Source organism: Rhinatrema bivittatum, chromosome 2, assembly GCF_901001135.1.
Source record: "Rhinatrema bivittatum chromosome 2, aRhiBiv1.1, whole genome shotgun sequence".
In the NCBI taxonomy this organism is placed as follows: domain Eukaryota; kingdom Metazoa; phylum Chordata; class Amphibia; order Gymnophiona; family Rhinatrematidae; genus Rhinatrema; species Rhinatrema bivittatum.
In genome coordinates this window covers 579,613,381-579,638,167 of record NC_042616.1, presented here as the reverse complement: position 1 = coordinate 579,638,167, position 24,787 = coordinate 579,613,381, and the positions used below count along the sequence as shown (strand labels likewise).

At 42.3% G+C, this 24,787-nt stretch overlaps 1 protein-coding gene across 9 annotated transcripts in view; it reads left to right on the top strand.

Annotated features, from left to right (window-relative positions):
- Window positions 1–24,787, top strand: part of PTPRM (protein tyrosine phosphatase receptor type M) — a 1,907,823-nt gene that overhangs the window by 1,783,197 nt on the left and 99,839 nt on the right. For all 9 annotated transcript variants that reach the window (XM_029591025.1, XM_029591024.1, XM_029591022.1 and 6 more), the window contains 2 exons: window positions 13,830–13,946; window positions 23,697–23,851. In XM_029591025.1, coding sequence (XP_029446885.1) covers window positions 13,830–13,946; window positions 23,697–23,851 — 272 coding nt within the window. The remainder of the gene's footprint in view (window positions 1–13,829; window positions 13,947–23,696; window positions 23,852–24,787) is intronic.

The following is a 24,787-nucleotide window of genomic DNA, read 5'->3' as shown; positions in this document are numbered from 1 at the left end:
GTCATGATTTTTATAAACACCTGATTTTTTTTTTTTATAAAGGACCTGATTTTCAAAAGCATTTACACACTTAACCCATTTACTCCTTTACCTATGTTAAGTGGCTTTTGAAAATTGTTACAATAGTATGTTACATTTACATGCATAACTTCCTTGAAAATTCACCTGAAACTGAAGGTGGTTATATGCATATGTCACAATTATTTAATGTGTAAAGTATATAGAAACATACATAGAAATGATGGCAGAAAAAGAACAAATGGTTCATCCAGTCTACCAAGCAAGCTTATGGTAGCACCAGCCATGCCATACAGGTCTCACCCATAATACAAGCTACTCCCGTACTTAGTTTCCCAAACCGTTAAGTCAGGGCCTTTGTTGGTTCCTAAGTCCAATTCCCCATTATGTCTTGTTGTTTGTAGCAATGAGCAATGTTGAGTTACATCACAAGTATAAAGCTTATTGGTTAAGGGTACTAACAGCTGCATCAACAAGTTTATTTTTTCTGACTGTAGAATTCATGTCCTTGTTGGTTGCTGTCCAAAACTAATTCCCCCTTTCCTTTTTTCCCCTTGCCGTTAAAGCAGAGAGCAATAGTGAGTTGCATCAACAGTATGAAGGCTTGTTGGTTAAGGATAGTAACCGCCACACCGGCAAGTTACCCCCCCCCCCCCCACCCCATGTGCTCTTTTCCTCATTTCCATCCTGTAGCCTTTAGGGATTCACAGTGTTTATCCCATGCCCATTTGAAATCTTTCACCATTTTTGTCTTCACCACCTCCTCCAGAAGGGCATTCCAGGCATCCACCACCCTATCCATGAAGAAATATTTCCTGACGTTGTTTCTGAATCGTCCTCCCTGGAGTCTCATTTCGTGACCTCTAGTTCTACTGATTTCTTTCCAACAGAGAAGGTTTATTTATTTATTTATTTATTTATTTAAAAACTTTTCTATACCGTTGCTAAGTTAGATACCATCACAACGGTTTACATGTAGACACATATTTAATGAGGGGAAAAGCGTACTATAGCACATTCTAACAGGTGCCATTAAAGGTTCGGTTACAATATATCATTAGACATAGACATTTCGCAAAGTAGTTCATGACCAGTTGTACCAAGGTACTTACACGGGTAGTTTTATCACACATAGTATTATAGTTATGTTTGTTGTGGTGTAGAGTTCATAGACTAATCTATGCATCATTAAAACCTTTCAAGTATCTGAAGGTCTGTATCATATCTCCCCTACAGCTCCTGTCCTCTAGAGTATACATATTTAGGTCCTTCAACCTCTCCTCATAAGTCATTTGATGGAGACCCCCCCACCATTTTTGTCACCCTTCTCTGGACCGCCTCCATCCTGTCTCTATCCCTTTTGAGATACGGTCTCCAGAACTGAACACAATACTCCCAAGTGAGGCCTCACCAAGGACCTGTACAAGGGGATTATCACCTCCTTTTTCTTTCTGGTCATTCCTCTCTCTCTATGCAGCCCAGCGTTCTTCTGGCTTTAGCTATCACAATGTCACATTGCTTTGCTGTCTTCAGATTGCTAAACACTATCACCCCAAGGTCCCTCTCTTGCTCCGTGCACAGTAGCCCTTCACCCCCCATCACGTACAGCTCTTTTAGATTACAGCACTCCAGATGCATGACTCTGACTTCTTGGCATTAAATCCCAGCTGCCATATCTTCGACCACCATTCAAGCTTCCTTAAATCACATCTCATTCTCTCTACTCCTTCCAGTGTGTCCACTCTGTTGCAGATCTTAGTATCATCAACAAAAAGAGAAACTTTACTTTCTATCCCTTCTGCAATGTCACTCACAAAGATGTTGAACAGGACTGGTCCCAACACCAATCCTTGTGGCATTCTGCTTAACACGGTTCTCTCTTCAAAGTAGGTTCCATTTATCATCACATGCTGTCTTCTATCCATCAACCAATTTATAATCTACATCACCACTTTGGCACTCACTCCCAAGCTTCTCATTTTATTCACAAGCCTCGTTTGCGAGACTGTATCAAAAGCTTTGCTGAAATCCAAGTAAATCACATTGAGCACTCTTCCTCGAACCAATTCTTTAGTCATCCAATCAAAATAATCAATCAGATTTATCTGACAGGACCTTCCCCTGGTGAATCCATGCTGCCTCGGGTTCAGCAATTCTCCTGACTGTAGATAGTTCACTTCAGCAGAGTCTCCATTACTTTTCCCACCACCGAGGTGAGGCTAACTAGCCTGTGGTTTTCAGCTTCCTCTCTGCTCCCACTCCTGTGAAGCAGGACACAACCGTTTTCCTCCAATCACTCGGCACCACTCCCGTTTCCAGGGACCTATTGAACAGGTCATGCAGCGGACCCGTCAGCACATCTTTGAGCTCCTTCAGTATCCTGTGATGAACCTCATCAGGCCCCATGGCTTTGTCCACTTTCAGTTTTCCTAGCTCTTCCCATACATTCTCTTCTGTAAATGGAGTTTTGTCTACTTCACCCCTCTCCAATGTCTTGTTATTAGCGACAGTTCTTCTCCAGGGTTTTCTTTAGTGAACACTGAAGTATTTGTTTAATATTTCCGCCATTTCTTCGCTAATATTTAATATATGCACATACTTTTATAAAATAGGTGTATAAACTATGTGGATCCCTTCATTAAAAATATGTGTGTGTACTTTTGGGGCGGCGAAATGTGGTATTTTTTTTAAATTGTGTGGCTGTTTCCTTGGATTGTTCTTGTGGCTGTAATTGCACTTATTTTCTCATGTTCTATTTAATTTATATTCCACCTAATCGATCCTGAAGGATCGCCCTGTGGGGCTCACAACATTTTAAACAATTTCATAAAAATACATTCAATATGGGGGCAAGATGGCGGCGTAGGCAGACGCTAGTACGCTGAGCTCCGCTGTTTTTGAATTCTTTTTTCTTGCAAAAATGCCCGCGAAAAGAAAGGGTAAGCTCCGTACCTATCCCTCAGACACGGAGCTTATGGCAGCACAGCGTTTGATTACAACCTATGCGTCGGCGAAGGTACTGGAAATTGGGGGAGCGAACTCCGCTGAGGGACCTACCGAGGAAGCGCTGGTCTCTCTTGGAGAAGTGACTCTCAGCCCCCCAGTTCCTCGTAAACCCGAGATTGCTTCCCCCCCCACACGCCCGGAGGCCGCCGAGACGCAGGCACATGATGTGCCATTGTTGAGCTCGACGCAGGGAGGTCAGAGGGCGGCAGAGGAAGAAACGCCGGAGCAAGAACGAGAGGTCCCCGGAACGGTAGGGGCAGAAGCTGAGGATATGCCCCCCGTTTCTACCCCGATCCGGAGTGAGGACAATGGAACATCGAGAGGCGTTGCTTCTGCATTGGAGAGGGAGAGTAGCCTGGCCGGAATATCACCAGTATTGAGGGCGGGTGAGTTTGTAGCAAGACCCCGTTTTCAAATGCCGTCTAAGCCAGAGAAAATCACCTTAGAAGCAATATGGGATATTATGGCGGCGTTAGTGAATGTGATTGGTAACTTTCAGGACAATTTGGAAACTGTTGAGCAGAAAGTAATATCATGTGAAACCCAGATAGAAGAAATTAAACCTAAGCTGGCTCTGATGGAGGTTGAAGTAAAGAAAAATCAGGACTGCAATGTAAAGATTATAAAAGATGTTACTACGATTTCTAGAAGGTTGGAATACATGGAAAATTACTCTAGACATTTAAACCTGAGATTTCTCAACTTTCCAAAAATTGTTGGGGAACTTCCGTATATAACATTGAAAAAGTACCTTGTTGAAAATTTGAAATTTCCTGAGGGAGAAATCCCCCAAGTGAATAAGTTATATTATATACCAACATCTAATAAAAATAGAAATGTTTTGCAAACTAATGAAGGGAATCTAACTAGATTCCTAGAGGATTCAACAATGGAATATTATGAAACAGTTACTCTAATGGTATCCTTCATTGTAGAAAAAGATTTAAATGATATAATGAAAAGGTACTTCAAGAATATTCAGAACCAGTTTCGGGGGGCAAATATTCGTGTATTTCCTGATTACGCTCCTATAACCCAAACTAGGAGACGTGAATTTCTTGTAATGAGATCTCAAGTCCTAGCTTTGGGTTTTTCCTATGTATTGAAGTATCCGTGTAAGTGTATTATTAGATCTGGGAAAGATATATATGCTTTCCAATATCCTGAACAGTTAAAATCCTTTCTGAACGCAAGGAGGGTAATAGTTCCCTCCATAGTTAAGCCCTAATATGGAACAGGAAAAAAAAAGAGTACCTTTAACTACGTAAAGCTATTACTGCATGTTAGATTATTGTTTTTGAACTTCCTTAAAATTCTGTCCCCAAGCCATATATTTCATATGATGAAATGCAATAATGTATTAAATTGATGGGATGTTATTAAGTATTGTTGCAGTAATTGGTTTGATGTTTAGATTATTGCATTTTCTTTTCTGTAAGTAAGCTTAAAACTTGCTGTGATTTTGAAAATTTGAAAAATTAAAAATTAAAAAAAAAAATACATTCAATATATTGATACATTGCTAAACTGAATGCATATAAAAATGGCCAGCTCAGCAGCTCAGTGTCTGCTCTGCAGAAAACCTAAGCACAACTCCTAAGCCTGGGGAATACTACAGAGGCAGCACTCACAGCTATTGCCCAGCAGCACTACCTTTTGACCTGACTCAGAGTGCACCTGTGCCAGCTTCCAGAGAGAGCTGCATCTGTTACGTCTGCTGGAGGTTGCTGCTGCAATAGCTGGTATAGAAGAGGAGGGAGAGCAATAAAAAAAAGAAAAGGCTGAATAATCCTGAAGAGTTGTGAATGATGGTTCATATCACGAGATCCCATCACTGGTTGTGATTTTCCTGAATGCTCAAAAAGAGAAAATCGAACTTTGGGTAAGTAGAGACCTCATGAATGTGACAATACATTGCCTCAGGGTATAAAAGAGGAAACAATTGTTATAAAATTTAGGAAATTGGTTAAAGCTATGTTGTACATTCAAAACACAATCACTGCTCTTTCAATCAACTTAATCAATCAACTTAAATCAACTTAAATCAATCAAAAAATCAACTTAAATCAATCAAATTTAAATCAACTTAAATCAATCAAAAAACTCAAACAATGATCATGAAATAGATAGCACCCGTATAAGACTACTGGTAAAATGACTACACACCAGAAAATCATCTTTTCATCATCGCTCCTGTATTTCATGTTCCTTTGTACATATAGGGGTAGATTTTAAAAGGTGCGCACACAACCCGGCACGCACACATGTACGCTCGATTTTATAACTTGCGCGTGCAGGCGTGCACAAGTTATAAAATCAGGGGTCGGCACACACAAGGGGGTGCACAGTTGTGCACCTTGCGCGCACCGAGCCTCGCTGCCTTCCCACGTTCCCTACCCCCCCCCCCCACCCCACCTTCCCTTCCCTTCCCCTACCTCCCCTGCCCTTTCCCCCCTACCTTTTTTGTTTTTTCTTGTTTTAAAACTTAATTCAGCCCTGGAGCTGAAGTAAGTTGTGCATGCTGGCCAACTGCCGGCGCGCGATTCCCCGCACAGCGACAAATGACCGCTGTGCCGGGAGCCTCTGACCCCACCCCCGGACCGCCCTGCCCCTTTAGTAAAGCCCCGGGACTTACACGCATCCCGGGGCTTTACGCGCGTCACCGGGCCTTTTGAAAATGTGCCCGGTGCGCGTAACCCTTTGAAAATCCGGCCCATAATGTTTTAGGCTTTTTTGAAAATCATTTAAAAACATATCTTTTCAATCTCTTTTCTTGCTGCATTGCAGTGGAAGTCCAAACAATACTCTACACAGGCTACGTTTCAAAATTAAACTTCCTCAGTGGTCTATGCTTCTCTTTCTCTCACACCGCATTGTCTCATAACATGGTCAGCCACAATGGCACAATGGAAGTGGTAATATATAGAGGTGGAGAACCAGTCACCAGTTAGTAATACTATACTAGTCCAGACAGAAATGTCTCATGTAAAACATTAATCAGTAAATAGTTTGAAATAAAATATAGTTTAACATAAAATATGCCATTCAGTTTCTTCATTTAAACCATGAGCAGTGACCATATTCAGGGTAAAGATCCAATATTCCCTGAAATTTAAACTTGAAGCTCTATCACCACCTCGTTTCTGAGGCGGTATCCATTCCAAAACCATCCATTTCAAACCACTAAACATATGGCCCAAATCTATACAGTGTTGTACAATTGGGGCTGCCCACTTTTCAGGAAATGCAGACATTCTTTTCTAGGGTCCATATTTTAAGAGATCTGGAATAATGTAACTCTTCAGTCGTGCGTATCATTTTTGGCAAATTTTCTTCTTGATATTACTTATTGTACAGAATGTTCACTGTATGAAAAAGCTATTTAGATAAATTGCACTTATTTTAATAATCATCAGGGAATGATGGTAACACAAGGTGGCTTTTGCATTGTGTCATATATGGTTACAACTGCTGTACATTGTACGTGGAAAGAATAATTGTTGAAAAGAAATGAGAAAAGAATTTTGAACACAGAAAAGTGCTGCTGCAAGAAATGGTTCATAACCAAAGGAAATAGCAGTGGGGCTTCTTGACAATAGTGATCATAATGCAATCAAATTTGATTTAATAACTGGAGGGAGGACATTGAGGAAAACTACTGCACTAGCATTTATCTTTCAAAGGAACATCTTTCAAAAAATAGAAAGAGGATCCAAATGAAGGAAAAGTATTAACATGGGTAAGTTAGATGCAAAAAATTGATAAGGCAAGCAAAAAGTGAATCTGAAAAGAAGCTTGCCATAGAGGCAAAAACTCATAAAAACGTTTTTCAAATACATCCAAAATAGGAAGCCTGTGAAGGAGTCCGTTGGAACATTAGATGATTCAGGAGTGAAAGAGATACTTAAGGAAAATAAATCCATAGTGGAAAAACTAAATTAATTATTTGCTTTGGTGTTTATAGAGGAGGATGTTGGGGAGATTCCCATGCCAAAAATTATGTTTAGTGGTGATGATTTAGAGGAGCTGAAACAAATCACTGTGACCTGGAAAATGTAATAAGGCAAATTGACAAACTAAAGAGTAGCAAATCACCTGGATCAGATGGTATACATTGAAGAGTTCTGGAAGAACTTAAAAATGAAATTGCTGACCTATTAGTAATTTGTAACCTATCATTTCCAAGTGTGTAGCCAGATGGACTCAAGACCAATGGGTTATGATCTCCTGCCAGCAGATGGAGAGTGAGTCAGATTTCAGAGCTGACATCACCCTACATCCACCCCTGTAGTGACCTCAGCCCTCCAGTATTCTCTGTCTCCAGCAGATGGTGGATGTACCTCTCCCTATAGGGATTGTCCATTTTGGAAGGAGAAATTCTACTTTCTAAATCAAAGGAAAATTGAGCCCCACTCTCCTGCGGTGAGACCTAAAGGTCCCTCTCACAGTTGAGAATTCCTGAGGCAATTTCCAAGATCCTTCAGAGGTGTGCCTTGGTCCGGAAGCCGGTTCCCAACGTGGACTTTGCTGCTTAAGCAGCTGAAAGGCAGCGGGTGCAGGAAGTTGAGTGTGATGGTGATGGCCAAAGTCCTCTCCCCCCGCAGCAGGAGACCATCTCTGTACTCAACCGGTAAGTGCTGAGCCCAGATAAGTAAAAAAAAAAAAAAAGAAGAAGAAAGAAAAAGATTTACCTCCCAATTCAGAGACGCTTGGAGGGGTTTTAGTAAGACTTCCTCTGGTCTCCTTGCTTGGCATGCCATACGCTTCCAAGCAGGTTGAGCGGCCCCCCCGGTGGACTAGGCCCCGTTTTAGGTAGGCCGCGGCAGCCCATCTTGCACGTGTCTTTATGCGTGCCATATTGCACTTCATAGAATGTTGGTATGTGCAGTGTGTTGGTTCTGTGCGTGCACCGCACACACAATGTCGCGTGCGTACATACTTGCACAACTTACTAAGTGCAGAACACAGGAAAAGCCGGGTACATGGGCTGTGCATGTGCCTTGTCATATCCTACCTAGGTGCTTGAAATCTGTGCACATAAATTTTTAAGTGCGAGTCGATAGGACGCTCGGTTACCGCTACCAATGGCACCGCCAACCAAGAAAACTAAGCGCTTTGCTCTCTGCAACACTTGCCATATTAGAGCCTCTCAGTAGACTTGGACTCCAACTTATGTCAGGGCTGTGTGGAAGCCCAAGGGGAATTGACCTCCTTGGACTTTGCTAAGCCAGACTCCTCCCATTTGGATGATGGGTTGACCACTGCCTTAACTGGAAGTACGCCGGACTTTAGTATCCCCTTGATGGGTTCATCCATGGGAGAGGGAAATTCAACTGGTCCCTCCCCAGTACCTCCTGGATTAGGCATGCAGGCGCAGTCTACTGCCTCCCTTGCCCCAGTTCAGATGGAACCTCAGCCAGTGGCCCCCTCCCTCTCCCATTCCTACCAGCAGGCCCTGAGGTATGCCTCACCTTACCAAGGGTATCCTTGGCAGGGACCTGGATGGTACAGATGAAGAGGAGGATACAGATTCCTTGGAAGATGGGGAAATTCCCCCTGGGTTAGAACCATATCAGACCATATTATGGGTTTTCCATACAGATAAATTGCCGGCCCTGGTTTCCCAGACCCTGAAGATGCTGGGAACCAAAGAAGAATCCCTTTCTGATTTCCCTGTGGAAGGCTTCCTGCTACTTTCCAGTGATGGATGCCATCCAGGAAATCTGGAATGGGATGCCCCAGAAGCACATTTTAAGGGGGGACCAAGCATTGGAAGCTCTATACTCTCTGGACCCAGCAGTAAGGGAATGTTTGTATTTTCCTAAAGTGGATGCACTGGTCTGTGCCATCTCTAAATGAACAACTATCCCAGTGGAAGGAGGAGCAGCCTTAAAAGATGCGCATGATAGACAGATTGAGTCTATCCTTAAACAAGCTTTTGATGCTGTGACCTTACAGATCACTTCTTGTTGTGCTCTGGTGGCTCATTCGTGTCTACTCTCTCAGGAGATTGATTACTCTGGGATGAATTCCAGAGCAGTTATGGAGCCCACTGCTGCCTTTTTAGCAGATGCAGGCTCTGATTTAGTCCGTACTTCGGCCAGTGGAGTGACCTCAGTGGTGGCAGCCAGATGACAGCTATGGCTGCGGAACTGGTCAACTGACACAACCTCCAAAGCTAATCTTACAAAGATGCCTTTTAAAGGATCACTTCTATTCAGTAGTGAGTTGGAAAAGCTGGCCAGTAAATGGCCAGTTCCCCAGTTGCCGGAAGATAAGAGGAAGCAGTCACAGCACCCCTCACCTATGAGGGGACATTCCAGGGGTTCCCAGCATTTTTGCCACTACAGAACTTCGACATTTCAGAGGACTCGACCCCTTGGGAGGTTCCAGTCCTTTCATACCCTACAGCCCAGGAGAGGGACAGGTTCGGGTTCAACCTCATCCCAAAATCCCACTGTGAAATTTTACTGATCCACCTTAAGGATGAGGAGATAGGTGATCACCTGTCTCTCTTTTACCAATTGTGAGTCAAGATTACTTTGGACAAATGGGTACTGGAAGTTATTCGAGAAGAATATGCACTGGAATTCCACAGTACTTCTCGGGATATATTCATGATGTCTCTTTGCCACTCCCAGTACAAGAAGAGGCAGTGGAGATTACACTTCTAAGACTCCTCAGGATGAAGGCGGTAGTCCCAGTATCTACGCTGCAGGAAAATATGGGGCGTTATTCCATTTATTTTGTTGTACCCATGAAGGAAGTTTCCTTTCGCCCCAATCTGGATACCTCTTTAGCTTGAAGAAGAGACTGCTGAGGGGAGATATGATAAAAGTCTATAAAATCATGAGTGGAGTGGAAAAAATAAATGCAAATCAGATGTTTACTCTTTAAAAAAAATACAAAGACTAGGTAAATACTCCAGGAAGATACTACGTAGCACATTTAAAACAAATGAGAAAAAATATTTTTCACTCAATTCACAAACTGTGGAATTCATTGCCGAATTATTTATTTATTTATTTTGACATTTTATATACTGTCGTTCCATGTATGGATCACAACGGTTTACAAAGTGATATTCATACGGTAGTTATAACTCAACAAACAAACAGTCATTCATTAAATTGCATGTGGCATTATCACGGGCATTAGGGCCCTAACGCCTGTGATAATGCGATAAATAACATATTGCGAAATGTGTATGCAAATTTTTTAAATGAGGTCAAAAGGAAGAAGTTTATGAAACTGAGGGGTGTTTAACTTTGCAAGCAATAGCATAATGCATGCTATCGCACAATTTAACTGCACCATTTTTTCTGGGCATTATGCTGTTCATTATGCCTGAAATGGGATTTGCGATAAATATCAGGTGGGAGGGAGGATAGGAGAGAGAGCGTGACTCTGGGAAGGCACACACATTAGTCAACTTTTTATACCACTGTAAGAGGGGCCATTTTGAACTCAGGGTTAAGTTTTGGTGGTGGCCTTGTTTTTGGGAGGCAGTTTTATATGCACAGTCAGAAGTACGAACAACACAGTAGACATCAGTGAAGATTTTATGTGAGCTAGCTAGGTGAGAGTAGAATGTACAAATCTCATCTTTGTGTACCTTTCGTCACTCCAAATCACATAAAATCTACACTGATGTCTACTGTGCTGTTCATTCCTCTGACTGTGCATATAAAACTGCCCCCAAAAACTAGGCCACCACCCCAAGTTACTAGTTGCTCTTACAGTAGTATAGTTTACTTATATGAGAGCCTTATAAAGAGTCTTTCTCTCACTCTCTCTCTCTCTCCCTCCCTCCCTCTCCCCACAGCAGTAGCAGTTCTGTATATTCTTATGTTTTTAAGTTAAATTATATGCATTTTTGAATAGCCATGTTTTAATTCACATTTAAATTTCTTTCTATCTGGTAAAATACGTAACATCTCAGGCAGAGAATTCCAGAGCTTTGGACTGGCTATTGAAAACATTCGGTCTCTTATTTGCATCAAGTGTGTGCTCCATTTTGTGGGAATAGTCAATAGTCCTTTATTTAGAGATCTTAGTGTTCGCTGAGGGATTGTAAAGTTATAGTGTCACTCCTAACAATCCGGTGTTATTGAATGTGGTAAAGGCCATTCTGAAGAAGCAAAATAGGAAATGAGAGAGAAATTTCCTATTTCGTTTCAGATCGTTGTCAAAATGGAATGAGTTAAATTCTGATGAAAATTCATCGGAATCGTGTTTTGTTTTGAAAACTGAAAAAAAAAGTCATCAGTCGGGCAAAGGCCCAGGCCGGGAAATTTCGCAGCTCCCCTTACTTCCTGATTCTGATGCCTGGGCCTAGTCCCAACACTGGGGCTTAGTCTGGAGACCAGGTCCTGATGCTTGGGCTTCGGCCTGGACCTAGGCCCAACATCAGGGCCCAACCAGCAGGCTGGGCCCTACAGTCTGGCTAACGCCTAGGGTCTGGCCCAGCGCCCAAGCTGTTTTCATGTGACATTGTCTTTCTTCTTTCTTCACTCTTGAAATTATGCCATCCTATTAGGAGGTGCCGTTGTTAATTAACTAATTGAACTGCCTTACATCAAAATGTTACCCTCCACTGGAGAGGTTGTCTGGAGTTAATTAACTGAAGACGGCATTTCAAGAGAAAAGAAAGAAGATTGACAAAGACCTCTGAGGCCTGTGTGCCAGGCCTAAGCCTGAACCTGGGATGAGGCTCTGGCATCGAGACCCAACATCCAGGCTGGGCCCTGGAGTCAGGCCTGGGCCTGGTCTGAGGCCCATGAAATGGGACCCAGCTTCTGGGCCTGGCCAATGTTGGTGTTGGTACCCAGTCTCCAGATCAGGCCGCAGTGTCAAGCCTGGGCCCTTTACTGAGCCAAGGCCTAGGTATCAGGACCCGGCCTCTGGGTTGTGCCCTAACATCGGGCCTGGGTCCCCAGTCATCAGGCCCACCTGTCGGGCCCCCAGCGTCCTGGGCTTAGGCTCCAGCATCAGGACCAGGCCTCAAAGCATGGGCCTTAGGTAGGACCTAGGCCGAGGTCACGGAACCTTCCTCAGCCTAGGCCTACTCAATGCAGAGGTTTTTGCCCAGACATATTCCTTGGTGTCAAATCCCCCCAGACTGGTTAAATAGAGGCCAGGAAGGAACTTAGCCCCTGCATTTTCAGGTGGGAGGGATGGGTGGTGGTGACGGGAGGCCCTGTTTCTTGGGGGAGGGGGGGTGTCCATTTTGGGGGGTGGGTTTATTTTTATTTTGTTTAAAAAAATGAAATAAGCATTAAATAAAATGAAATTTGTGATGAACCCCGCCCCTTCAAAATCAAATTGAAAATAAAACTAAATTTTTACCTAGTAGTTACCATAGCTGGTTTTAAAAGAGTTTGGGACAAGGTCCTGGAAGAAAAGTCCATAAACTGTTATCATCTAGGTAGTCGTGGGGAAAACCATTGCTTATCCCTGAACATAAGCAGCATGGGATTTATTTGGCATCTTGCCAAGTACTTGTGACCTGGATTGGCCACTGTTGGAAACAGAACTTTGAGCTTAATGGACTCTTGGTCTGCCCAAAATGGCAGTTCTTATGTTGGAAATCAAGATCAGGTTCAGTATACAGGAAAGCTACTGTTCTCTCTCTTGGTCACAGATCTGTCAGTTGTTGGTCAATTCACATTTTATGCACCATGAGGGACATTTTTCAGAAGCTATAATTGAAATAGAGGAATGTTTTGAATCCGGTTTCAGTTGTAGTCAGGACTAAAGAAGCTTAAGAAATGTTTAATATGATGCTTTTTAAAAATGTTATGTATTCTTTTAATGTTACAGAACAGAGAATGGCTGGCTGTTGCCTGTAGTTGCTTTTATGCAAATGTATACATTAATTTTAAGCACCTACTTGTGACTTGTTGTAGTATAACTGATATCGGTATCTCTCACATAACTCATAAGCAAACTGACCTTCAAGGGAGAACGCATAAATTCTTTCGAGAAAGCCAACTGCTCTCTCCTATCTTCTACAGTTAATTATTCAAGATCCAAATTCATCAGGTTCTTTTTCTCATACAAGTAGCTCAGCCCTATATCCACCCCTCCTCCCCCCGTCTATGTGGCATTCTGCTGTAGAACATGCATGGGCAGGAATTGTTAAACATACCGCGTAAACGTCTAAGAAGTCACCAATATTTCTTCTGTGGTAAATCCATGGGCAGCTCCACAAGGAGCAATGGGAACTTCCTGGGTACACTATCAACAGAAAAACCTGCAAGTCATTATCTGTCTGTGCAGCGCTCTCCTTCAGAAATAGGAATGGCATAGATATTTTTACCTAAAAAGACACTCTTGCATAAACCAATAAAATAAATGAATTCAGCACCAATAGCAAAAAGGCATATCCTAAATTTAGTTAGGGGACTTCATTCCACCGGAGCAGTTACTCAGCGCATTGCTTTTCTCCCCAAGAGCGGTCACTTATAATCATCAGTCCTAATGTCGTTTTTTTTTATTATGTTATCAAATTTGCTTTTTTAGAGCTCCATGTGAAATTGTTAGATATCTTAGGGTTCAAAATGCTTGAAAAAGAGTCCGAGCCAGTGCTTCCTTAAGTTGCAAATTCAGAAGGCAACTGTGCAAAACTTCTCAAATCTGTAAAGAAATTCCAGCTGTGCCCAAAAGTCCAAAAGCAACTAGTCCACAATTTCTCAGGTGTAGAAAGAAATTTCAGTTGTCTTTTTGGGTATTTTTTCTTCCACTCTTACTGAGTTTGGATTTTTGATTGATAAATATTCTTACATCATTTGTCTTTCAAAAAGGTCAAGTGCTGCAAATACTGGCCAGATGACACAGAGATCTATAAAGACGTTAAAGTTACCCTAATAGAAACCGAGCTGCTGGCTGAATATGTGATTCGAACATTTGCAGTAGAAAAGGTATGTTCAAAATCCTCTCCCTGTATGTTGGTTTATGTTCCTATCATTTACAAACTTGAGAATTTTAGAAAGAGCCAAAATGCCAAAGGCCTAATGTGTCTCCTATTTATCTATTTGGGTAGGAGTGAAGGAAAAAGGACATTTTCTTGCAGATCTTTTTTTTCCTTTTAAATATGATCACATGTTTGTCACCAAAGCTAAAGTTGATTTTCTCCAGGAATTCATAAGAGTAGTTTTCCCAGGTTGATGCTTATGTAGATTTCTTTTCCTTTTTCCATGGAAATCCATGAGCTATTATTAAAGAACCACAGAAACCATCACACACTAGTATACAAAATGTTCGGTGTAAAGCTAGGATGCAGAAGTTCCATCACCAAGATTTTTCATATTTTGTGTTTCATTAGTATGCTAATGTATGTTGAAAGTGGTTACCTTATGTATCAAAAAACTACACCTGCAAAAGTTGTTTCTCCTTTAAGCATGCCTTATTGTCTTGAATATGATGAGGTGTTCCCCCATCTAACTCAAGGCAATGCTTTGCCCAGGGTAGAGTTACTCTAGGGAAGACAGTAAGCAGAGTGTCCCAAGATGTCGAAATCCCAGGTGAGCTGCCAAGCTCCCAGTTCATTTTGTAATTGTCTTCTGTGAATATGTTGTTTTTTTAATGCCTTCTTTTAATGTTTCAGTTCATGTCTTTACGTCTAAACTATGTACATCTTTCTGTGCCCATACGCGACTTATATTGCCCACCGGATTTTGGATTTTCTGTTAGAGAGCAGGGGTCAGTCAGTAAGGGAGGTGAAAGTTGTAGCTTCAATGGAAAGGGAGTTCAGGCAGCACATCTCATTAGTTTGTAGAATCTGAAAACGAATATAAGAGCAATCCATCTTAATCAAAGCCTCCGATCTCCTTATTTTATGTGGTGTCAAATAAAGACAAATTGCTTTTCTGTTTGTTTTTGGATTTGACTTCATTTTGATTGCAGAATCCTCTGGAGTGTAGGGCTCTAGGCTCCCTTGGCTTTGCTGTTTACACAAGCAGCACCAATTTTGAGTCTCTTTCGGTCTCTCCATAAAGTGGTGAGTTTGACTGCACTCTAGTGTGAATCTTCTGATGACCTTGGCAGCTTTAGTCTACCTGAGTTAGAGCCCTGTGGCAGTGAGCCAGGAACTCAGGTTGTTTAGAAATCTCACATCATTAGAAATCTTCCTAATTAGTTTGTATATTTAATCTTTTGTATGTTTCCAGTAGGAGACAGTTAAATTATCAATTTATTACATTGCATTCTTCTAAGTGAAACTGTTCCCCATGGAGACTACTATATCTGAGCAATTATTAACCTGTAAGTTAGGCTTTATTTTAATTCCCCTGTATTTTGTAATTAAAAAATCATGAACCTACCATTGTTATTCATTTAGCTGGCTGCTTTGTGGATCCATTTGTTTTTTACAATTAAAATAGATATTAAAATTAAAAGAAAAACATAATATACAGTAGTTAAGATTATTTACACGTGTATATCTTGGTATATTATTCCATGCCTTGGCTCATAGGACTTCTTTTAAAAATGTATTAAATGTAATTAGTATTTGCCTCCAATTTTAAATGATTATATCTCATTCTCGTCTGGCTGCCTGGTGTTGCCCGACAGAGTTAAAGGCAGCTTCTCTGATGGGTCCATGTCAGGTAGGGGGGAGGGGAAGAAGCTGCAAACAACTTTTTCATAAGTGTTTGAGGGCCACACCTAATTCTTGGATCACAAGGTCAGTGGGCGTAAAGGTAGAATAAAGTCATATAAGAAATGATCTGCTATTTAGTGCAGTGAAGCATGTACAGAATACTGATAGTGTAATTATTTCATCATCATAAAAATACATGTTTAAGACATATTCTGATTCATCTATTAACTGTTCTGCTTCATCAGCTTTTTATTTTACGTGTTTCCTTCTTTATCTCCTCACTATTTCTCTGTTTCCTCTTATGTCTTATCAACACCAAGAGATAGATTTTGACCTTATAAGTGATGAAAATTCTAACAAGAGGAGTTGATTTGATCAACTCCTTTTCATCACTTATAAGGTCTAAAATTCTTTAATGATGTCAGTTTTACAGTGAATACCTTTGAATGTATCTGTAACACCACCGCGCCAACCTCAACCCACCTCCCAAAAACTGACCCCGAATCAAAGGTGCCCCCTTACAATGGTCCATATATAGAGTATCAGACTGAGTTGTATACAGAATCTTTCTGTAGGCTGTATAGGTGCTACCTAATCCCCTTATGCACCTCCACAATGCAGGGTAAAACTAATAGCACTCATCACGTGTGAATGAGGCTATTAGCTATTCACTCTGAATGCAAAAAAAAAAAAAAATGTGCAACACATTTTTGCACTCAGAAATTAACAGCTACCCGGAGAAGGCGTTAATGGCTGAACGCTCCCAAACGTTGTACAGAAAAGAAATTTTTTCTGCTTTTCTGTACATCCTCCTACTTAATATTGTTGTGATATTAAGTAGGAGGAACAAAAACTAAAAAAAAAAAAAAAAAGCGCCAGTGGTCAGGTTCAGGAAACAGACGCTCAGTTATTAAGTGTCCGTTTCCTGAACCCCTGGCTGTGCGGCGATTAGGAAAACGGACATTGATAAATTCGACGTCCATTTTCCTAACAGGTTCCCGTTTTCAAGAGGAGCTAGGTGCTTGCAAGCAACCCTAGTGCTCCTCAATAACGCGACCCCTAATTTAAATAATGCATGGTGAACCCAGGAGGGGTGCCTGGGGGGTGCGTTAGGAAAGCGGACGCTGAGTGTTCAGCCCTCGCTTTCAGCATACATTAAATGCATTGGCCCCTTAGTGCATACACCCACACCCTGCACATACTGCTCTTTCCTCATACATAGCCTACACTTTACATATAGCCCTCAGTATCTCCCCTTCCCTCCTTCCTTATGTGTTCATTTCTTTTCTCCCTATTGTCTCCTTCTCCTTATCTCTCAGTCTTTCCGTTACACTCCCCAGCAGTCAGAACTTCGGAGTTACTCAGGACCAGCTCTAGGGTAAATGACACCCTGAATGACATTTTTTGATGGTGTCCCCTCCCTCTCATAGCTATAATTTGACACCTTAGATTGGGGGGGGGGGCAAGAGGTAAGGAAAGCATATTGGTGGGGGTCCAATTAAGCATTATCACCTGGAGCATTTGGGGGGTGCTAACTCTCATGGCCCCCCCCCCAAGCTACACCTATACTCTCTACCTTCTCTCCCCCTTCCCTCCATACATGCTGTCTCCCCTTCCTTCTCTCTCTCCCGGTATTCTCCCTCATTCCATCCATTCTTCATCTGTCCTGATCTTCCTCTCTCCCACTTCATGTCTCCACCCTAAGTTCTTTCTCCTTAGCCCTGCTCCATAAAACGCAACCCCATGTACAGTTCCCCCCACACACATATATACACAATCCATCTAAGTCTCCTCCTTCTTGTTCCCCCTCACCACCACCAGTCATGTAGGTCTGTCTCTCCCTCTCTGCCCCCACCCCATGTAGTCTCCCTTCCTTTGCCATCTACCACCCCATATCATGTAAGTCTCCCTTGCCTCCCACCACCACTCCATGTAGTGTCTCTCTCCTCCTCCTTCTCCCCCCCCCCCCCCAAATTCCCAGTATTTTCAGTCTTCTCCCTTCCCGTTGGACCCGGCTGTTCTTTGGGCACACCATTGGCTGGAAGGAGACATGACGCTTAGTAGCTCATCAGTTTCCTCTGCTGCTGTGGGTCAGTTTTGCATTATATGATCTCCCATCACGAGACTGGCCCCTATGCAACAGAGAACGCTGACACACAATTAAATGCTGCTCCTCCTGCCAGCTAAATGTTTAGGTGGGGATGGGCTGGAGGAAGGTCTGGCCCAGCCAAACAGGTAATGCCAATGATGCCAGGGTGTCTTTTGTCTCACAGTGCCCTGCCCTAAGGTGGGTCCTGGGATTATTACATCCTGCTTGTTAGAACTGAGAATGGCAATCAAAATGAAAGTTGCATCAAAGCACGTCCTACCCCACCCCTATCTCCTTTTCCCGTGGTCCTTCCCACCTAACCTTCTGCATGTCTTGGACTGGGAACAACTGCTGAGGCCTTGACTTTGTATGCTGTAGATTCTATACTTACAGTTCTAAGCAGCCTCTGATCACCACATAAGTAAAGATATGCATGGTATTGCTGCTGCATCTAGCAAAAGATGAGCTAAAACATTTGACTTACATGAGTAAAAGGCTGCTGCTCAACAGGCTACCTAAGGATAAGATAGCTTTGTGGATCAAGACCTTCAGTATCTGTTCTACTGTTGCTGTAGAAAGCTCCACTGCCCTAAGGATGCTGCTGAGAAGAGAACTGAAAAGGGCCTATAAGACTATTGGTCTTTTATGGCAACATATTTATTTATTTGTTTGTGCATTTATTTATTTATTTGCGTTGCATTCGATGTATGGGTTTAGTGCTGTAATGGAGATACCAGACTGTACAAGAGGCCAGTAATAAACTAGGGTGACTTTAGCCAACCTACGTCCATCCTTAGTGGCAGTGCAGACTATGACACTATCTCTCTGTCTCTGCCATGTCTGCACCCTGTGGAGCAACAGGTAGGAGAATTTAATGGGTCCTACTGCTAACCTATACAGGACCTATTGGTCTGTACAGTATAAAGGCTGATATATGACAATAAAAGATTATTTTGACATGTATATTTTGAACTATGAATTATTAGGGAAGTGCTCAGGCTGGATGGGAAGAATCACTGTAGACAGAAGTAGAGCTGGAAGTCCTTTAATGCAACGTGGTGTGATTGCTGGCAGTGGCGTACCTAAAGTATTTGGCACCCAGGGTGGATACTTCTTTGGCAACCCCCCACCCCCCCCAACATATAATTTTAACATTTTGTAAACATCGGTAAAATAATTCAAAACAGCAGACATCAAATAAAACTCAATAATTAAAACTAATAAGGATTTTAATAATCTCCTGCTCTCCATATCTGGCATCCTAAGATTGTTGTAGATTGGGGGCACACACACACACACACAGACACACACACACACGCACACACACAATATGCTCCCTCTCTCACATACACACAATACAGGTTTGGTGAGAGACAGAGGGAGCATGTGTTTGTGCGTGTGAGAGAGAAACACACAAACACACACACTTTCTCTGTACCTCTCTCACACACACACACACACACTTCCTCTGTGTCTCTGTCACACATACAGACTTGCTTCCTCCATCTCTCTTTCACACACACACACACACACGCTTCTTCTGTGTCTCTCACATGCTAACACACGCACGCATGCTTCTTCTGCCTCTCTCTCTTTCTCTCTCTCTCACATGGACACATGCAGACAAAAACTGAACTGGAAACCACAATAAGTCAGATTCTGTTTGCAGTGCAACAATGGAAAAGCAGAAAATCATTATTCCTCAAAAAAATACAATCAAGAAATATAAATCAATCAGAATAGTAAAACCATACTAAAATATATACATTTCAGAACAGTTGATGATTGGGATAATATTCAATAATTAGAAGCTCCTGTATAAACTTTTAAAAATTTCCTAAACTTCAATAAAATATTTCAAAACAACAGACAGCAAATAACACCCAGAAATTAAAACTAATAAGGATTTTTAAAAATCCCCCATTCTCCATACCTATCACCCTGAGATTGTTGTGAACTGGGGATACACACACAGACACAAATAAAATATGCTCCCTCTGTCTCACACCCATATACATGCTAAAGGACTACATTCATCATTTTACTATAATTTTCGCAAAAATAACGCCCATGATATAAAAAAAAAAGGGGGGGACACGGTTAGGGTTATTTTTGAGATACAGCAATATAAGAAAACCGTTTATCTCACTAAAAGAGGGGGAATCTACGTACCTTGGGGGTTTTGGTGGTGGGCTAGCTTTAAGGGGGCAGTTTTACATGCACAGTCAGAGGTACAAACAGCATAGTAGACAGCAGTGAAGATTTTATGTGATTTGGAGTAACAAAAGATATAAAAAGAGATTTCAACATAGTACTCTTGACCTAGCTTGATAGCAGCTAGGTAGAGAGTGCATCAAGCTAGGTCAAGAGTGCATTGTACAAATCTCATCCTTTTAATACCTTTCATCACTCCAAATCACTTAAAATCTTTACTGCTGCTACTATGCTGTTCGTACCTCTGATTGTGCATGTAAAACTGACCCCCTAAAACCTAGCCCGCCACCAAAACCTCAGCCCATATTCATAATGGCCCTTCTTACACTGGTATAAAACGTTGACTAATATGTGTTCCTCCCCAGAGGCACTTTCTCTCTCTCTCACTCTATCTCTCAATGGGATTTGCAATAAATATCACATCTCATGTTTTAGCAGAAACTAGAGATGTGCAGAGGAACTGCATACGTTACATTCGGTATTCAAATTTGTTGGGGGGCAGATACGTTGCATTCGGCAAGGGGGGCCCACGATACGTTCATGCGTTCATTCTTATTCGTTTCCCAGCTAAAATTTAATTAACTACAACCCCCCACCCTCCTGACCCCCCCAAGACTTGCCAAAAGTCCCTGGTGGTGCAGCGGGGGTCCTGCAGCGACCTCCTGCATTCGGGCCATTGGCTGCCGGTATTCAAAATGGTGCTGATAGCCTTTGCCCTCACTGTCACAGGGGCCGACCAATGGCACCGGTAGCCCCTGTGACATAGTAAGGTCAAAGGCTATCGGCGCCATTTTGAATACCGGAAGCTGACGGTGTGAGTGCAGGAGATGGCTCCTGGACCCCCTGCTGGACCACGAGGGAGTTTTGGTAAGTCTTGGGGCAGTCAGGAGAGTGGGGGGTTTGTTTAAATTCACTCCTTTAGACAGCTGAATAATTCGGTGAAGATTCGTTGTATTCATGGGGAATCATGATACGTTTCGCTTTCCCACGAATACAACGAATATGGCTCTATACGTTGCAGATTACCAATACGTTGCAAACGAATGCACACCCCTAGCAGTAACACATAACTTTCACAGTCATGACGCCAGGAATAAAGGTGTAGTCATTTCTGGCATTAAAACCTGTGATAGCGTGATTTATGCTATCACACGCAACATTAAGTGTCCCTCATTTTCATTAACTCCTCCTAGTCCAGAAAAATTTAACAATTTGCATACACATCGCGAGATGCGATAAATAACGCATGCGTTATGACGTTATCGCGATTTGATAAGTGACCCTCCCCCTGTTGTCATCTGAGGCGGACCGCCTCCCTCACACACACACACCCCCCGCAGTATGCCACTGATTGCTGATCTCAAATAGTAGTAATTCCCCAGGCGATGATTGATGTAGGTATTATTAGAATAGGAGTTGACATCTCTGTCCCTCCTTCCCGTTCAATCCCTTCATTTCTCTTCCTCCCTCATTCTGTCCATTTCTCTTGCTCCTTCCCTTCCCCTTATCATCTTACCCTCTCCATTCCTAATTCCTTCATCTCTCTCTGCTTTCCTCCCATCAGTTTTTCTCAGACCCTAAATCTCTCCCTCATTTGCTGTCTACCTCGAAACTCTGGAATTTGTTGCCAGAGGATGTGGTTAGTGCAGTTAGTACAGCTGTGTTTAAAAAAGGATTGGATAAGTTCTTGGAGGAGAAGTCCATTTCCTGCTATTAATTAAGTTGACTTAGAAAATAGCCACTGCTATTACTAGCAACGGTAAGATGGAATAGACTTAGTTTTTGGGTGCTTGCCAGGTTCTTATGGCCTGAATTGGCCACTGTTGGAAACAAGATGCTGGGCTTGATGGCCCCTTGGTCTGACCCAGTATGGCATGTTCTTATGTTCCCCTTCCTGTAGCTCAAACTGCATGGTGCCAGGAGAGGAATTCAGAGAGGGTGTTCATAGATGACCACAAGCTGCTGCTCAGATGCTGGTCTCTCTCACCATAGCACCCCTTGCATAACCTAGTATTTTACTAACAGAAAATGACCCTCTCTGTGTGTGGGTAAAAGTGCACATATAGGGCCTCTCTATGCATATTTTTACCCGTAGTAGGGGGAGGCATTCCTGGGGGTAGAGTTGGAGTTGGCTTTGCACTTACATGCATTACTTTTGAAATTTCAGAAATATGCACATAACTTCTCTTGGAAAAGCTGCCCACACAAATTAGCTGGTATAAATGTATGCTGCTAGTTTTACCTTTGAAAATTAGGATGACGTCCTTGCAGACTTTGCACCAGTGCAGGCTGTTTTAAAATTGTGTGCTCAGATGGAAACTTTAATACCGGCGCGCAAGTGCACATGTGCAAGGATTTGTCAGCCTACACATCAAGGATGCAGCTATTTTATAACATACATATGTGTGTGCGTGTTATAAAACAGCCTGGCCGGGCGCACATGTGCGCTCAATTTTAAGTAGGTGTGTGCCTGTACGCTCGTGCATAAATGGTGGTATTTTATCAGGGACACGCACCGATGCCGTTGCTAGTTTTCCTAGTTCGTTCCCAGTTAGCCCGGTTAGCAGAAGTAAAGTTACATGGAAGGGGACCCCGATGCATGCTGTATCGCGTAAGTATTTACATGCAAACTTCAGGTTAAAATCCTGGAACGCCTGTGCCCCACCCAGGCCACACCCACTCCCCATCCCTGTGCGCACAGCGGGAGATATGTGCGTATCCGGGGGGGGGGGGGGGGGGGGAATTTTAAAGTCCACTCGCCATGCACCAGCCCAACTTATTCGTGCATCCCCTGATTGATGCACACATCGGGCTTTAAAAGTTCACCTTTTAGTGTATAAACCTTTCATTGAGCCAGTGATGGTGGTAATGGTGGTGATTTACTAGGACAATGATTTCAAGTCTGGGAGGGGGGGGATAATTTTATAAGAGCTCGCATAGGGCTGAAGTTCGTGTGAACAACGTTACATCGAGACTTCAGCCCTGATTTTCAAAGTGGACGTATGCACGTTTAAGTGCGCCTTGGAAATTAATGGTATCGCACGCCTTAGGCGAAGACATTTAGGTCTGCTAGAGAGCCTCATAAGCATTTATGAGCATGCTTTCAAAAAATGGAAAGTGCGCATGTAAATGATTTCCCAGGCCCCTGGAAATTCCTCTTTGGAAAAAATTGCTTCCAGGCGCAACTTTACTCGTACAACACTGGACTAACTTTCTGAAAATCCCATTTATGCACTTAAATGCTTTTAAAAATTACCCCCTTCCCCCTGTTCCATGCGCAGAATTGACTGCGCCAGTCTTGTTAGGATAGGCAAAAACTGCTCATGGCTAATTTAGCGTGCTGCAGACTGAAAATCCAGCTGTTGGGTTAGAGATCCTCATTTGATGCCATTCTGTTTAGCCCTTTGTGGATGCTGTCATTGTATTCATGCATTACCGAAGGACTATCACTACATAGGACGAAGTGCAAAAAGCAATTGGAAGTTTACCCATTGAAACTATGAAAGTGCTATAAATTCTATGAATCATTTTTTGCTGTGGTTTTTGCTGCTGCTGCTGCTGTTCTAACAGTGGTGGGCACATGGGGGAGGTGCTCTGCTCCTTTCCATCATTATTTCCATGTTTGTTATAATTGCTGTTTAAATCCCCTGGAAACATATCCCTGTGTTTTCTTTCTGCTTGTTTTATTATTTATGAACTCAGTGGGTGCATTTTTATTTATGCTGTGGTTTATTTTTTTTCTCCACCTAACATTGTCTTGATGGTCAGAGGGGTGCTCATGAAATTCGAGAAATACGGCAGTTTCACTTCACAGGCTGGCCAGACCACGGAGTGCCGTATCATGCTACAGGTCTTCTGGGATTTGTACGCCAAGTCAAATCTAAAAGCCCACCCAATGCAGGTCCTCTCGTCGTGCACTGCAGGTAGGAAGCCTAGAAGATCCATCTCTGGGCTGATAAAACCACTCTGTAAAAATGAGAACTCCAAGTTTTCTGTGCATGGCTGCTGTATGATGTGCGGCCCTACAAGCCAATGGAAACTTTCCTAAAAACCGCTGAAAACTTACACTATTTTGCAGAAGGTTGTTTAGCTCTTTTGGAGGAGGGGACGCAGTTACCCTTATGGACGTGGTTCTCTCCTTCACATTTTTGACTCCTGACTCAGGGAATGACAGGAAACATATACGTTTGCTATAAATATTTGCCAGATTCAATTCACACCTATAAATGTGATTGCGGCATTGCTAATTTTGATGAGTTATGTTGAAATGCTGCTTTAGATCAGCCATACTAGCAAAATATTATAGCTGATCCAATTTGCAATTAAACAATATCATTGATTTGGATTTGTATTTAATTTCTGAGAAGGATTAAATGTTTAAAGCTTTTGAAAGCAGCTTCTGCTTAGGCACTGTTTTTATGCATTTTATTTATTTAAAAAAAATAACCAGCAGGTCCTAAATGATTGCTCCCTGTCATATACAATATAGCATCCACAATTTAATTTAACATATATGTGAGTCATATATATACATACATACATACATACACAAACACTTCCACTTTTATAAATCTAAGGAAAACGGAGAACTTTGCTCATTGGACCTCAAGAAAGGTATGAGAACATGTAACATAAGAATATTATTATATTAATACAGTCTCAGGGAACTGCTAAAGTGAATAAGAGGAGATTATTATAAGCAGAGGTGGTGACCATAATAAAAGACAAAACCCTTTTTATTCCAAACAAATGCATGGTTATAAGAAAATATGTTCAAAGACCAAAAGAAGGCCTCTGTATCACGCCAAAAGAGAAAGCAATAGAAATAGGGCAAGTTGATCCTGAGCAATCTAGGTAGT